The following is a 12,644-nucleotide window of genomic DNA, read 5'->3' as shown; positions in this document are numbered from 1 at the left end:
CATCTGCCGAGTATTATATATTACCGTTTCAACAGAACACAGCACTTATGCCTAAGAGTTATGTTTATTTTATAGCATAATTTGCAGCACTATTTACTTTATTCATTTTGTTATATCTTAGAAGTATGCACTATTGATATGAACATATCTAAGTTATTCAACGCAAATTCTAAACTTATTGTTGCGCTAGTGTCGTGGCATTTCTATAGTTGGTTTGGTTTTTGTTTAATTTAATAAATCATATGTCGAACAGGTTTTTACAAACTAAAGTAATATTAGTTTCCTCTACATTTGATTTGAATTTATTTTACAAAAGATGGCTCTGTTTTCAAAATAATTTAGTTATATTTCGATAGTATTTAGCTATCGATATTAAATATTTTAATATGCACATTTCATAAATAAAAAATGAAGCTTGTTGTGAAGTAAATACTATAAAGTTATAACAATAGTAATTCTTCATTTCTAAAGTTATTTTTTTGTCATTTCTCATGCAGAATTTCTCAAAATTTCACTTCGCAGTGTGACCATAATAATATGGCGTAATAACTTTTGGCACTAACCAGAGCGCTTTTGGTTAAAACACATTGAAAGTGTAATTGTTTTTAATTAGCAACATTTTGGCTCAAACAACTCACAGCGCAAAAACTCCACGAGTTTATAATCAAAACAGTTTGGCTATAAAATCAAATCCAAAATTGCAGTATTTTAAATAATTGTCTAGGCGGGCTACCAAATTCGAGGGCTGTCACAAAATACACAGGGATGCAACACGGACGCAACAAGATTATGACATTTTCGCCTGTCAAAAATTTTTGTCGTCCGCTCGCCCGATCTAAGCCTGTTATTGTAATTAATAAAATTTTTGTATATTCTGAGAATGTTTTCTGCCAACACACACTCAGTGGTAAGTGTAGGCCAACTACGATCCCGATTCTCCATTGCTTCCATTCCCACAACCACTGACTTTTTGGTTTTTATTCAATGTCAGCCCTACCTTTATCTGGGTAATTTTAGTCGAAAACCGCACTATTACACAGTAAAACGTACCAAACTGCAAACAAATGGCGGTGTTCCACGTTTCTTTGCCGACAAATCAAGGTCCTCCAGCTCCAGCATCAACAATAACAAAAGTACACATGCCCAAGGTAGAAGTTACGACCTCGTGTTGGATTTCAAGAACCTGCTCATCAAATCGGGTGCTAGTTTACAAAGCATTGTGGAGAAGGCAGCACGATTGAATGGTATACTGGACAAGGAGCTTGTCAACAATGCTCTGATCAGAGTCACCAGCATGTTGCCCTCGATGCGGAATGTCCATGTCACACTGGAGGAGCCTGCGATACAAACAGCTGCTTCGGGCAAGCAACACGCTAATTACAAGTTTAAAGTCTCATTGGATTCGTCGAAAAATTCTGAGCTTATGTGCGTATGATCGGTCTACAATCTCATTCATCCACTAACTAAAAACTCTCAATTGCAGCAGCATGCAATCAACCTTGCTGAGAGGGCTATTGAGTCCCATGTCACTGAACCATCATCAGTTGTAAGTAGAATTGTCAATTGTTGATTGCTGGAGCGGAATGATTTCAAGAATTTTCATCGTTTCTGCAGGAGACAATTCCGCGGATTCAAGACAGACCGTTCCATTGAGGCAGAACAGAAACGCAATCCCACAATGACAACCAGACTGAAGTCAGCGCTGCAAGGAACGCCGCAGAAAACAGATGGTGAACTGAACATTCAGGCCGAGAAGCTTAAGAAATTGCTCTCTAAATCGGAGCTGCAGGGAAATGCACATAATGCGGTATGCACTACGTTCATTTATTCTCATTCGAGAACTTCACTGTGAATACCTCTGTTTTCAGGAGAATATAAAAATTGCTTTTGCTGAAGGATATTTGGCGGCATCGAACGCGGAAGATTCGCAAAAGTCGGGAAAAACAATGAAGTACCTGAAGGTAAGTTCCAATATCCAATTAACTAACCCTCCTTTGTCATGACCTTCGTTATGCTGCCGAAGAAAGCATCTCCGAGAGGGGAAACATCTCGGGCAGATCTCTGAGTATAAGCTATAGCTATATATTCACGTTCTGCCAAACTGTGCTTTACTTCTGGTCTGTAATGAGTTGTTGTCCACCATTCGCTCCTTAGTGTTGTGAATAATGCTCAGTAATTGTCACGCAGATTTTCCAGACACTCATTGTTATCGTCGTATTCATTGGAATCTTCATGAGTTTCTTTACCTCATCAAATGGATCTGTATTCCGGTGAGTCAAGCTTTACATTCTCTTTCTCCACTCTCACTCTGTGCAAAATAATTCTAAAAACATGTCTTTTAGCAGCATACAACTTGGCAATCAGGTTGAGGTTGATCCAGAAGAAATTCACGTCACATTCGATGATGTCAAAGGCTGTGATGAGGCGAAACAAGAGCTTAAGGAGGTGGTAGAATTTCTCAAGAATCCCGATAAGTTCTCAAATTTAGGTGGTAAGCTGCCGAAGGGTGTGCTCCTCGTTGGCCCGCCTGGAACTGGAAAGACTTTGCTTGCCCGCGCCGTTGCAGGCGAGGCAAATGTTCCCTTCTTCCACGCCGCCGGTCCGGAGTTTGATGAAGTCCTGGTTGGCCAGGGCGCCAGACGTGTTCGAGATCTATTCAGTAAGTAGTTGTGATTGTTCACTAACTAATCATTATTGTGTATCACTTTCTTTGTTCATATCATTTACAGAGGCTGCTAAGGCTCGCGCTCCCTGCGTCATCTTCATCGATGAAATTGATTCGGTTGGCGCAAAGCGCACAAATTCTGTTCTCCATCCATACGCGAATCAAACCATAAATCAACTGCTCTCCGAAATGGATGGCTTCCATCAAAATGCCGGTGTCATTGTGCTCGGTGCGACGAATCGTCGGGATGATTTGGATCAAGCGTTGCTACGTCCAGGTCGCTTTGACGTTGAAGTTGTAGTCTCTACGCCAGACTTCACGGGTCGCAAAGAAATTCTTTCATTGTATTTGGAAAAGATTCTGCATGATGACGTGGACTTAGATATGCTAGCACGTGGCACCTCGGGTTTCACGGGCGCGGATTTGGAGAATATGATTAATCAGGCAGCTCTGAGGTAACTCATTATATATTCTTATAGGATAATAACTAATTTTATTCATTCCAGAGCTGCCATTGACGGAGCCGAGACTGTAAATATGAAACATTTGGAAACTGCAAGAGACAAAGTACTAATGGGTCCAGAGCGAAAAGCCCGACTGCCCGATGAAGAGGCAAACACAATAACCGCCTATCATGAGGGAGGGCACGCGATAGTGGCCTTCTATACGAAGGAGTCACATCCTCTGCATAAAGTGACAATTATGCCGCGTGGTCCCTCTTTGGGACACACCGCCTACATACCGGAGAAGGAACGCTATCATGTGACAAAGGCGCAACTGCTGGCAATGATGGACACGATGATGGGCGGACGTGCCGCCGAGGAGATAATTTTTGGTGCAGAAAAAATTACATCAGGCGCAAGCAGTGATCTGAAGCAAGCAACATCGATCGCCACGCATATGGTTAAGGATTGGGGTATGTCGGAAAAGGTCGGTCTCCGGACAATTGAGTCGCCCAAAGGCCTGAGCGCAGGCGACTCCCTAGGACCGAATACCGTTGAAGCCGTAGATGCTGAGATTAAGCGCATTCTGAGTGATAGCTATGAGCGTGCGAAGGCCATTCTCAAGAAGCATGCGAAGGAGCACAAAGCGCTCGCCGAAGCGCTGCTAAAATACGAAACTCTGGATGCTGATGATATCAAGGCTATTTTAAGTGACAACCAGTAGTATTTTTCCAGAATGGCTTCAGATGGGCGTACACTGCATATACATATAATTACATATATTTTAGTTACAATATTATAAACGTAAACACTCTGAAACAGAAAACTATTAGAGATCGGGACGCAGACGAGCAGTTAAGTAATAAAATGTTATACATATTTTTTATGTATTCTTATTCATTCATATAAACGGAATAACAATAATGAATAAGTCAAATTCATTGCTAAATTGTTTTATTTCAATCGAATCAGGTGTTCTGTTATTTCAGCTTCTAAGGTAAACAACACGTATGCCATGGCCAAAAACTAACAGCAGCTGCTCTGTTATTACATGGCTTGCAATATTATGTTATCGATTCAGTACTGTTAAAGGTTTAAAGTAACAATCTTTTCGAAGAATACTTAAAAAAGATTATTTTAAATGAATCACTGCGCAAAATTCACATTTTGTCTTTCTTAAAGTAATTCGTTATTTATGAGCTAATGCTCATTTGACGTATTATAGTATTTTTTAGTATTTTTGTGGATATTTATGTATTTTGACATTTGTTGTTTACGGTCTTACACAAAGTTAATTAGTAGTAAAAACTTACAAGTCAACTCTCGGCTAGGAAAATTTACAAAAATAATAAGTTAAAATGTGCGAATATGAGTTTTCTGAGACTGCATATACAAAAATCATATTTCATGCGGCGAAATACCCACACCAAGCTGTGAACGGTCTGCTGCTGGCTGAGAAGAAGACAAAAGGTTCTATAGTCCAAATCACAGATGCAATTCCTCTTTTCCATCAGTGCCTGGGCGTTACTCCTATGGCAGAAATAGCCCTAATGCAGGTGAATTTGCAAACAATTAAAAACTGATCAGATCTGAAGATGTGGCAATTGCAGATTGACGCTTACGCCGAGAGCGCGGGATTGGTAATTGCCGGCTACTATGCTGCGCCGGAGAACTTTTACGACAACCAAATCGAGAAGGCGCCAGCTGCCAAAATCGCGGATAAAATACAGGAGAACTTCAAGAACGCCTGCTTTGCCATTGTTGACAACAAGCTCGTTTCATTGGAGCACAAACGAGCTGCTCTGCAGGTGTACAGCTATTCCAGTGACTCGAACCGCTGGTCAAAGGCCAAATACTCGCTGGTGAACACGTCGCAGACGCTGGAGGGAGTGTCGCTGCTGCTGAAACGGGGTGCTATGCGGGATGTGATTGATTTCGACAATCATCTGGACAATCCCGAGAACGACTGGACCAATCAGTTCTTGAATCAATCCCTAAAAGATCTGCAGAAGCTGTACTAGCCCAGAAAAGTTATCCGTTATTTAAGTATGTTAAAACTGTTAGCAAATTGTGTGCATTTCCAAATGAGAAAGACCAGAGCCGGATTTTCAACCTTGCAATTTAATTTATTGTATGTAATTACAATTGGATTTCAGTAATCTTTAGAATAATGCATATAAGTTAAATAACATTCAACTAATTAATAAATAATCAATTCATTCGTATTTGCTTTTGGAGTACATGTCCTAGCCCTATTCGATTCGCAAGAGTCTAGTCCGTCTGTCGTCCGTGTCCTGTGGTGTCTGGCGCGTCCTTTAAACCTAAACATGTTTACAATTACCATATTATAATAAATACAAATGAATAATATGCATAGAATTTTGCTTTTTGTTTTCTCTGTCCCGCTCATCAATTTTTAATGTTAATATATTTTACAACAATATTGTAATATCGCGATTGCTGATTATACATAAATACATAATACGTATCGTGGATATATCGGAGATTCGAAAGTATCGCAAAAACGTTTTTTATTTTATTTTGTTAAATATAACTATAATTTTTTTAAATTTATAACTTTAATTTTAAGGTATTGTATAATTCGATATTATGCATTCATATCATCAAATATCAGCTTATATATGGAACGTGGATCAAGGAACGGGAATCATAATTGCATTTCGTTTTGGTTTTTTATTTTTTAATTTTTTATTTTTGCTGTCAACTTGCTTTGATCTTATGTAGGTTTTGATGTTTGTATATAATATCAATTATATTTATTGTTTGCTTGATAAATTTATTGTATTCGTATATATGTATATATATGTACTTTGTTTATATAGAATATATATAGATATATATATTACTTGAACGATATCTGTTGCTGGTATCCTGTATATACGAATGCATGTAGATATTGCTGTGACGTCTATCAATGGAGTTCTACGAGGGCGCCTTTTGATTATATCCTAGCTATACAAGTGCAGGCACACACACACAAATATGTACATATGTATGTCAGTATATAACAGTATATATACGGCTAGTATATGTATATGTATGTATGTATGTATGTATGTATGTATATAACAGTATGTGCACACGCCCATGCACCTGAACACTCAAGCATTTCCTTTATCATATGTATGTATGTATGTTTATAACTTTAATCCAATTCTGTTTGCACCATGTATACGAGAAGTAGTTGTTGTTGTTGTTGTTGCTGTTGTTTTGTGTTGTGTATCATCGCCATCATCACATGTTATGTTAGTTGATCTACAATACATATAATATATAGAATTATTGCAAGTGTATGTATGTATGTGGGTGGGTGGGTGGTAGTTGTGAGTGTGGTTGTGGTTGTGCGTGTGTGCAATTTGAATGGGTTTCTGTCTGTCGATCGGGTTGCTTTGTATGTGTCTTGGCTTGGGATTGTATTTTGAGTCAAAATCGAAGAGAATCTAGATGTTGACACCATCGCCACGAATATTTACCATTCCCGATGACAGAGAGTTGATGGCATCCTCCACTGTCGGCTTGTGTCGATCGAGTTTGGATGAGTTTATGGGCGAGAAGTTGTCTGCGATTGTAAGCGAATGAATGAATATTTATATATATATATATAAACCAACGGAACAGAAAAGGCGTATTGCAGTAAGAAATCAAGTCAAGTGCCAATTACCGAGATCACCACTCGAACTGGAGTCCGTAAAACTGGGTGTGCCCTCTGTCCAAGTGGGTGTTGAGCCCTCACCTGAAGCCGGTGGCGTCCAGGCCAGGCCACCGCGTGACCCATAGTGACTGCTCGATGACGTGTCCACCGCCAGAAACGTGTCCAGATGCACTTCAGAGACGCTGCAATAAAAGCATAGACAAAATCGAGAATTGAGGTGTCAGCAAAGCTTGTTGATGTATCTAGCAATACCTAACAATATCCTCCTTATAGGAGCCTCGATATGCTGGGCCAATGTTCATCTTGCGATCCAAATACTGTGGTTGTTGCTGATAATAGGAATGTTGCTGCTGGGCTTGTTGCTGCTGCTGCTGCTGCTGCTGGTGTTGCTGGTGGTGATGGTGATGATGATGATGTGACCTGCGCCCCATCGAGGAGGTGCTGTTCTTATTCGAACTGTCCTCGGAGATGTCGTCAAAGGCAGGGGGAGGTGTTGAACTGCATGATGGAGTTGTGCCTAGCAATACAATGAGAACAGAAATGCAATGAGCGCGACAGAGTAGAGACAAATCGAGAGCAAACATAAACATATAAATATAGGGGATGGGCGGGGATGGGGCAAGCGCAATGTAAGCATGCTGCAGTCTAGGCACAACTGTTGCGTCTGAATTCGAGCGAATCCCGGAACGTTGCGCCATTCGACTGTGTGTCCGTGCTCTCCGGGATGGTGGAAGGCGCCGCTTTGGGTGCTCGTCGCTTGCGCTTGGGGCGCTTTGGTGGTGCTGCGGGCACACTGAGCTGCACGTGCTGTTCGGCTTCATCCGCGGCCTCCGGCGGAACCTGCAGCACGGGCAAGTTTCTCGGCCGTCGGTTGGCGCCTTCGAACTCGCGCTTCACCTCGAGAAATGTGCTCACCGACTGCAGCAGATTCTCCTCCTGCGACTCGCAATTGTCGTCGCCCAGCGCCAGGTCCACATAGTGCAGATAGCGCTGGCGCTTGTGCTGCTTGCGCTGCATCAGCTGCTTGCTCCGTCTGGGTGAGCATTCGGTGCTGCCGCTCACAGTGGTGTGGGCGGTGCGATAGCTCTCGGCGCGTATGGGCGGAAAGTTGCGCACGATCGATCCCACCGAGGAGCGATCGCTGCGGGCCATGAAGCTGTTTTGGCGCTGAAAGATGTCCACATGGCTGAGCAGGCGCGACGGCTGCTGCTGCCGCCGCTGGCTGCTCTCCGAGCGCGCCGTGGAGTAGGCCGACTGCAACGACTCGCGACGACGCGTTGAGCGGTTGCGTTGCAGCGGAGACACGGACGGCACGGGCGCTGGACTCAAATCGTCCGCCACATCAAAGAGATCGTGCAGCTCTAGCCAATCCTGGACATTGCTGGGCGAGCGACGATCCCCAAAGCGAGGATTCGAGACGCTGGGCAATTGCAGCGTGTTGCTCACGCTGACTGGAGCTGCTGTAGTGCCTGTGGGTGAATTGATATCGAATGTTGCTGTACCTGGCGTGGTCGAGTGCGCCCGACTGTCCTGTGCATCCTTACGACGTGGCGAGCCACGCGGTGGCACTGGCGGTGGAACACGCGCCTTCAAGTTGCTGACAGTCGCAGCACCGCTCGCCGACGACGTGGATGCGCGCTGCCTCACGGGCGGTGGCACGTTGCCGGAGTGGGAGCTCTGGCCAGCTGTACTCGAATGACGCCCACTTTCCCGATCCCGATCGCGATCCCGATCCCGATCTCTATCTCGATCCCGTTCGCGTTCCCTGTCACTAGCAGCAGCTGCGGCTGCGGACATTGGCTCTGAGTTAGACGACTTGGATGGCTGATGGATTTTGCCGCTGCTGTGGGAGTGCGATGCGTGCACAGCTGGAAGAGAGAGATGAAAGATGAGAGAGATTAGGAATCAGTTTTTAGTCGATTGAGCAACGCTCACTCACCTCGTGTGGGCTCATTGTCGCTGTCTATGGAGCGCTGTATGGCCTTGGAGAGGCTTTTTCTCTTCGATGGCGAATGCTTCAGAGCTGTAAAATCCCACAAAGATCACAGATTAGTTGAGGTGCGAGAATATCATAAAAGAGGTGTGATTGAGTAGGCGCAGCACTTAAAGCAGAAGCTCATTGCATTTGGATTAGTTGGATATGTGGGTTAGAGATATGAACACTAACGTGTGATCGAGAGGCATGCTTTGCGTCCGGTTTCATCAACCAACCAAGTGCATTAAATATATGTAAAATATAAAACCAAAGTGTAAGAACTCAATAAATATATATGTATATAAATATATATCTTAGTTAGTTACTTAGCAATCAAAACGAAAATACAATTCGTGAGTATTGTTGTTTCTTTACCTATATAGCTGGTTACCAAGGTACGAAATTTTCTGTGATTTCCTTTGATCTCTGGGAGATCCACTATATGCGTACAAGTGAGAGTAATGCATCAAAGTAAGTAATCGAAAAGAAAGCAGAGAACAGAGCGGTTTCAGAAAGAAAATACACATCAAGTCCAAATTTTCAATTACGTTTCACAAATTGGATAAGATAATAACAAGATAATGATAATTAATTAGTTAATTCGACTAGATAATTAGCTGACTACCGATTGATAGCGCACAGAGGGCAAAGTGTGTGTACCATATTGCATTTTTGCTGCACAAAAACTGAATCAAACTAAATTAGCGATTTACAATGGTGTTGAATGGATATATCAATTATTCAGATATACCACAGATATATATATATTATTATGTGTGTGAGTGTGTGTGTGTGTGTGTGTGTGTGTGGGTGGCAGCTACGCAAAAAACGATTGCCAAAAGGTCAAATGTCAGCACGGACATGTTCAAGTAGTTTTCGTTTTGCCAATTGCACAAAAATGCCTTATAGTACGTGTACTTAGCCCAGTTGCGACAGCCGGCTGACTTACGCGATGGTATCTTGCGGAATACGGTCTTGGCCATAAAGTTCTGAAATCTTTGAGCATAGAACGAGGGTCGACAAACCGAAACGGTCTCCTGCACAAAAAGAAGAAAAGAAAAGAATTTGTATTTGGCTCTCTCAAGTAATCTTAAACCAACTCAAGCGCTTACCCCGTCATGTATAATGCTTTTGAATGTGTGCTCCAGCTTCTTCTTTAGCCTATACGATTGCAGTATATCGATGATGCCAATATAGAGCAACAGGCGTTCGCCCTTCTCGCTGCGTGCCGGAATGCCACCAGGTCTGGTTGGAAAACATAAACATAAATGTAGATAAATATAATAAATTAAAATTTGTTTATAGCTTATGCACTTACGGCACATCCTCCTCATCGTCGATGGGCTCGCTCTCCGCCTGAATGCTCTCCATGGCCGTGGAGTGGGCCACCAGACGCTGTCGATTCACGGATCTGTATGCCACACTGGATTAGCATTTAGCATTTTCATTGAATTCTATTTCGCTGCCTCCTATGAATACTCACTTATTTCTGCTGATGCCCGTGGCCGCATCACGATCCTTGGCATCGCCCTCGGCCGCTTCCAGCGGCTCATCGACATCGGAGTCCTCGGCCAGCGGTGCTCTCAGTGGCTTTCGATGCTCACTCAGCTTCTCCTTGAGCGCCACGTCCAAGTTGTGGACGCCCAGCAGCAGCGAGTAGTCCATAATCTTGAACGATTCCAGCACTGTGCAATCCCGTTGAATGGTCTTGATCAGAGCCGAATAGGTTTCCGCCTCCAGAAAAATGCCATTCGGATGCTGTTCCATGAAGTCGAGATCCTTGTACGTGGGCGACTTCTTGGCCCGTTCCGCCTTCGATGCCTTGCGCTTGAACGTCGAGCCCTTGAGATCATATTTCAGATGCATTCGCACCGAGGATGGCAGCAGATTGTTCATCACCACCAGGCGAATGTTTTTGGCATTGCTCGTTTGCAGGCAGTAGAGGCCGAAGAATTTCGGCAATAGAGTGCGCGGATTTTGATTGAGATTCATATAATAACTGTTGGGGAATGAAGCCATTAGCAAGAGCTCACTCTCTCTCCTCCTCTCTCTCTCTCTCTCTCCCTAACTCTCTTCCTTGGAGGTGTTTCCCTTACCCAGGCAGTAGTTTTTGTAAAAATTCACCCTCTTTGTGTTGCACCGTTTTGATAATGAACTCATCATCGTCCGTTAAATAGAATATAGAGCCGGAAGCACCTGGATTCGATAGTTCGCGCAGTGGCGAAGTGCACATAGACATCTGGAAAGCAAGAGCTTTTATAACAATTATTGAACTTGGCTGCAAATACGGACCATAAAATCATCGGGCTGTATGCCAAACAGATCACGAAAGTAACGAAATGCTATGGGCGCATAGATCTTATATCTGAATTCGCTATAATGGTGGGCAGGTGTAAGGCTAGAACCCTCTGGCGGAAACGTAATGCTCTCAATTTCCCAGAAGTCCATCATAAGTAGATCACGTTTTGGCTTCGATGCCAGGCTGCCGACCTGCCGAATAAAAACAGATATTATAAATTGGTTTATATATTTAAGGTTCTCCTTCAATCACTTACGGTGTGTTGTATGCCCAGCTGTATGGAGCCCATAATTTGCGACGTCTGTATCTTCTTGTAGGTAATCTCGCCGCCCTCGCCGACGCGCCTGTGTCCAATTTTTCGCTCCTTGTCCGCTTTGTTGGCCGAGCGCGGAGGCCGACTGCCCAGCTGAGGAGTAAAACAGAAAATGCTCTATATAGAAACTAAACAGTTGTTTGTGTACTTACGTCGGGCGATGAGTTACCCACATGGTCGGTGGAAACTACAAGTTGGGAAAGTATATTATTAGTTGCCTACTTAACGTGCTTAATTCATATAAAATTTATAATGTCCTGGACATGAATAGCGAATGAGCCAAGTGGGAAATGAATCAACTTGAGCTTGAACTTGGGTTAGGTACATTCACGCAAACGCACACACACGCACTTGCACACGCACAGACGTAAGCACGCACACATACTGGCACACGCTGTGTAGCCATAAATAGTTGACAGGTTGTTGGCCGCTTGAAAGTTTCTTTTGTTTTCGTTTGATTTTTATGTAGGTCCTTCTTGATGATGTATATAAATATCAATTGGAAATGTGTTGGCATTGGCTCAGACAAGTATCTCAGTTAGTCAGTGAAGCAGTCAGCCAGTCAGTCAAATCGGGGGCGCGCCCCCCGCCTCCCACCTAGTTTTTGAGACACATGCGCCACGGCCACTTCCATTTGCCATTCATTGATTTTTTGTCTGCGCTCGTAGCGGATTCGTCTTTGTTTGCGACAAACTTTTGTTGTGAGCTTCCTTTTTTTTTTTTTTTGGTTTTACGTTGGCAAAAATGCGTTTGTTTATTGCAACTTTGTTTGTTTGCTTAGTAAATTACCATTGCTTGGCTCCGCTAGTTTAGCCTGCGATGTTGAGGAGCTGTCCAGGTCAATGGTGTTGATGGTGTCGCCGTCGGCGGACGCCATGCTGCCGCATTAGCTGCTCCTCCTGCTGCTGATGCTGCTGCTACTGTTGCTGCTGTTGCTCTGCCAACAGTTTAAGTGAGAGTCGTCCACGTTTCCAGCTACTAATACTAGGACATGCTGAATAAAAATTGTTATTTCTATTTTGTGGCTGCTAAACTGTTGTTAATATGGCTCGCGGATTATCCAATCAATGGGCCAAGGGAGCAGAAACCTTGGCTCTGTCTATCGTCTGGCCTATGGCGTCAACTTTTTGCAATTTCAGTTCACAATGATGTTGATTTCTCTGCTGCTGCTGCGGCTGCCAGTGCTGTCATTTTCACTGCATACTCATGGGCGCATTGGAAGGAGTACTGGAAGTGGTAGTACGTACATGCGCGCCAGGGCTGCACAAGCCAGCGA

At 43.5% G+C, this 12,644-nt stretch overlaps 3 protein-coding genes across 15 annotated transcripts; 2 read left to right on the top strand and 1 right to left on the bottom strand.

Annotated features, from left to right (window-relative positions):
- Positions 1 to 436: 436 nt before the first annotated feature.
- YME1L (ATP-dependent zinc metalloprotease YME1L) lies at positions 437 to 4,049 on the top strand. Of its 5 annotated transcripts, none has more exons than XM_018010179.2 (9): positions 437 to 907; positions 992 to 1,425; positions 1,487 to 1,546; positions 1,615 to 1,807; positions 1,869 to 1,961; positions 2,188 to 2,270; positions 2,343 to 2,659; positions 2,730 to 3,120; positions 3,172 to 4,049. In XM_018010179.2, the coding sequence occupies exons 1-9, from the start codon at positions 881 to 883 to the stop codon at positions 3,830 to 3,832; spliced, it is 2,259 nt and encodes a 752-aa protein (XP_017865668.1). In that variant the 5' UTR covers positions 437 to 880; the 3' UTR covers positions 3,833 to 4,049. The 5 variants fall into 5 exon arrangements, with proteins under 5 accessions (XP_017865668.1, XP_017865669.1, XP_017865666.1 ...); XM_018010180.2 differs by having other exon boundaries at positions 440 to 907; positions 1,484 to 1,546; positions 2,197 to 2,270; XM_018010177.2 differs by having other exon boundaries at positions 440 to 907; positions 1,484 to 1,546.
- Positions 4,050 to 4,466: 417 nt separating this feature from the next.
- On the top strand, positions 4,467 to 5,333 carry EMC8-9 (ER membrane protein complex subunit 8/9). The gene is made up of 2 exons (XM_018010196.2): positions 4,467 to 4,664; positions 4,719 to 5,333. The coding sequence occupies exons 1-2, from the start codon at positions 4,467 to 4,469 to the stop codon at positions 5,127 to 5,129; spliced, it is 609 nt and encodes a 202-aa protein (XP_017865685.1). The 3' UTR covers positions 5,130 to 5,333.
- A 352-nt stretch (positions 5,334 to 5,685) lies between these two features.
- PIP5K59B (Phosphatidylinositol 4-phosphate 5-kinase 59B) lies at positions 5,686 to 12,593 on the bottom strand. 9 transcript variants are annotated; one of them, XM_018010174.2, is made up of 17 exons: positions 12,158 to 12,593; positions 11,521 to 11,555; positions 11,312 to 11,461; positions 11,049 to 11,246; positions 10,853 to 10,995; positions 10,240 to 10,755; positions 10,075 to 10,179; positions 9,869 to 10,001; positions 9,706 to 9,793; positions 9,132 to 9,194; positions 8,949 to 8,966; positions 8,721 to 8,804; positions 8,284 to 8,649; positions 7,034 to 7,298; positions 6,863 to 6,963; positions 6,603 to 6,688; positions 5,686 to 6,384 (listed from the first exon to the last, which is right to left on the bottom strand). In XM_018010174.2, the coding sequence occupies exons 1-17, from the start codon at positions 12,243 to 12,245 to the stop codon at positions 6,376 to 6,378; spliced, it is 2,448 nt and encodes an 815-aa protein (XP_017865663.1). In that variant the 5' UTR covers positions 12,246 to 12,593; the 3' UTR covers positions 5,686 to 6,375. The 9 variants fall into 9 exon arrangements, with proteins under 9 accessions (XP_017865663.1, XP_017865658.1, XP_017865659.1 ...); XM_018010169.2 differs by having other exon boundaries at positions 6,791 to 6,963; positions 12,158 to 12,592; XM_018010170.2 differs by having other exon boundaries at positions 6,791 to 6,963; positions 10,075 to 10,167; positions 12,158 to 12,592.
- Between the last annotated feature and the right edge of the window lie 51 nt (positions 12,594 to 12,644).

This window comes from Drosophila arizonae, chromosome 5 (assembly GCF_054131065.1).
Source record: "Drosophila arizonae isolate 15081-1271.41 chromosome 5, UAZ_ARI_1.0, whole genome shotgun sequence".
Classification (NCBI taxonomy): domain Eukaryota; kingdom Metazoa; phylum Arthropoda; class Insecta; order Diptera; family Drosophilidae; genus Drosophila; species Drosophila arizonae.
The sequence above is the reverse complement of the archived record's forward strand: the minus strand, read 5'-3'. Positions and strand labels throughout refer to the sequence as shown.

What these genes read in the sequence shown, in the direction of transcription:
- PIP5K59B (XM_018010169.2), bottom strand. Translation starts at nt 12,245, where the DNA reads ATGGCGTCCGCCGACGGCGACACCATCAACACCATTGACCTGGACAGC. An exon ending in ACTAGCGGAGCCAAGCAATG is followed by an intron (nt 11,556 to 12,157) that starts GTAATTTACTAA and finishes CCCAACTTGTAG; the next exon opens with TTTCCACCGACCATGTGGGT. An exon ending in TATAAGGAGGATATTGTTAG is followed by an intron (nt 6,964 to 7,033) that starts GTATTGCTAGAT and finishes CTTTTATTGCAG; the next exon opens with CGTCTCTGAAGTGCATCTGG.
- EMC8-9 (XM_018010196.2), top strand. Translation starts at nt 4,467, where the DNA reads ATGTGCGAATATGAGTTTTCTGAGACTGCATATACAAAAATCATATTT. An exon ending in CAGAAATAGCCCTAATGCAG is followed by an intron (nt 4,665 to 4,718) that starts GTGAATTTGCAA and finishes TGGCAATTGCAG; the next exon opens with ATTGACGCTTACGCCGAGAG.
- YME1L (XM_018010177.2), top strand. Translation starts at nt 881, where the DNA reads ATGTTTTCTGCCAACACACACTCAGTG. An exon ending in TCGAAAAATTCTGAGCTTAT is followed by an intron (nt 1,426 to 1,483) that starts GTGCGTATGATC and finishes TCTCAATTGCAG; the next exon opens with CAGCATGCAATCAACCTTGC. An exon ending in AAACAATGAAGTACCTGAAG is followed by an intron (nt 1,962 to 2,187) that starts GTAAGTTCCAAT and finishes ATTGTCACGCAG; the next exon opens with ATTTTCCAGACACTCATTGT.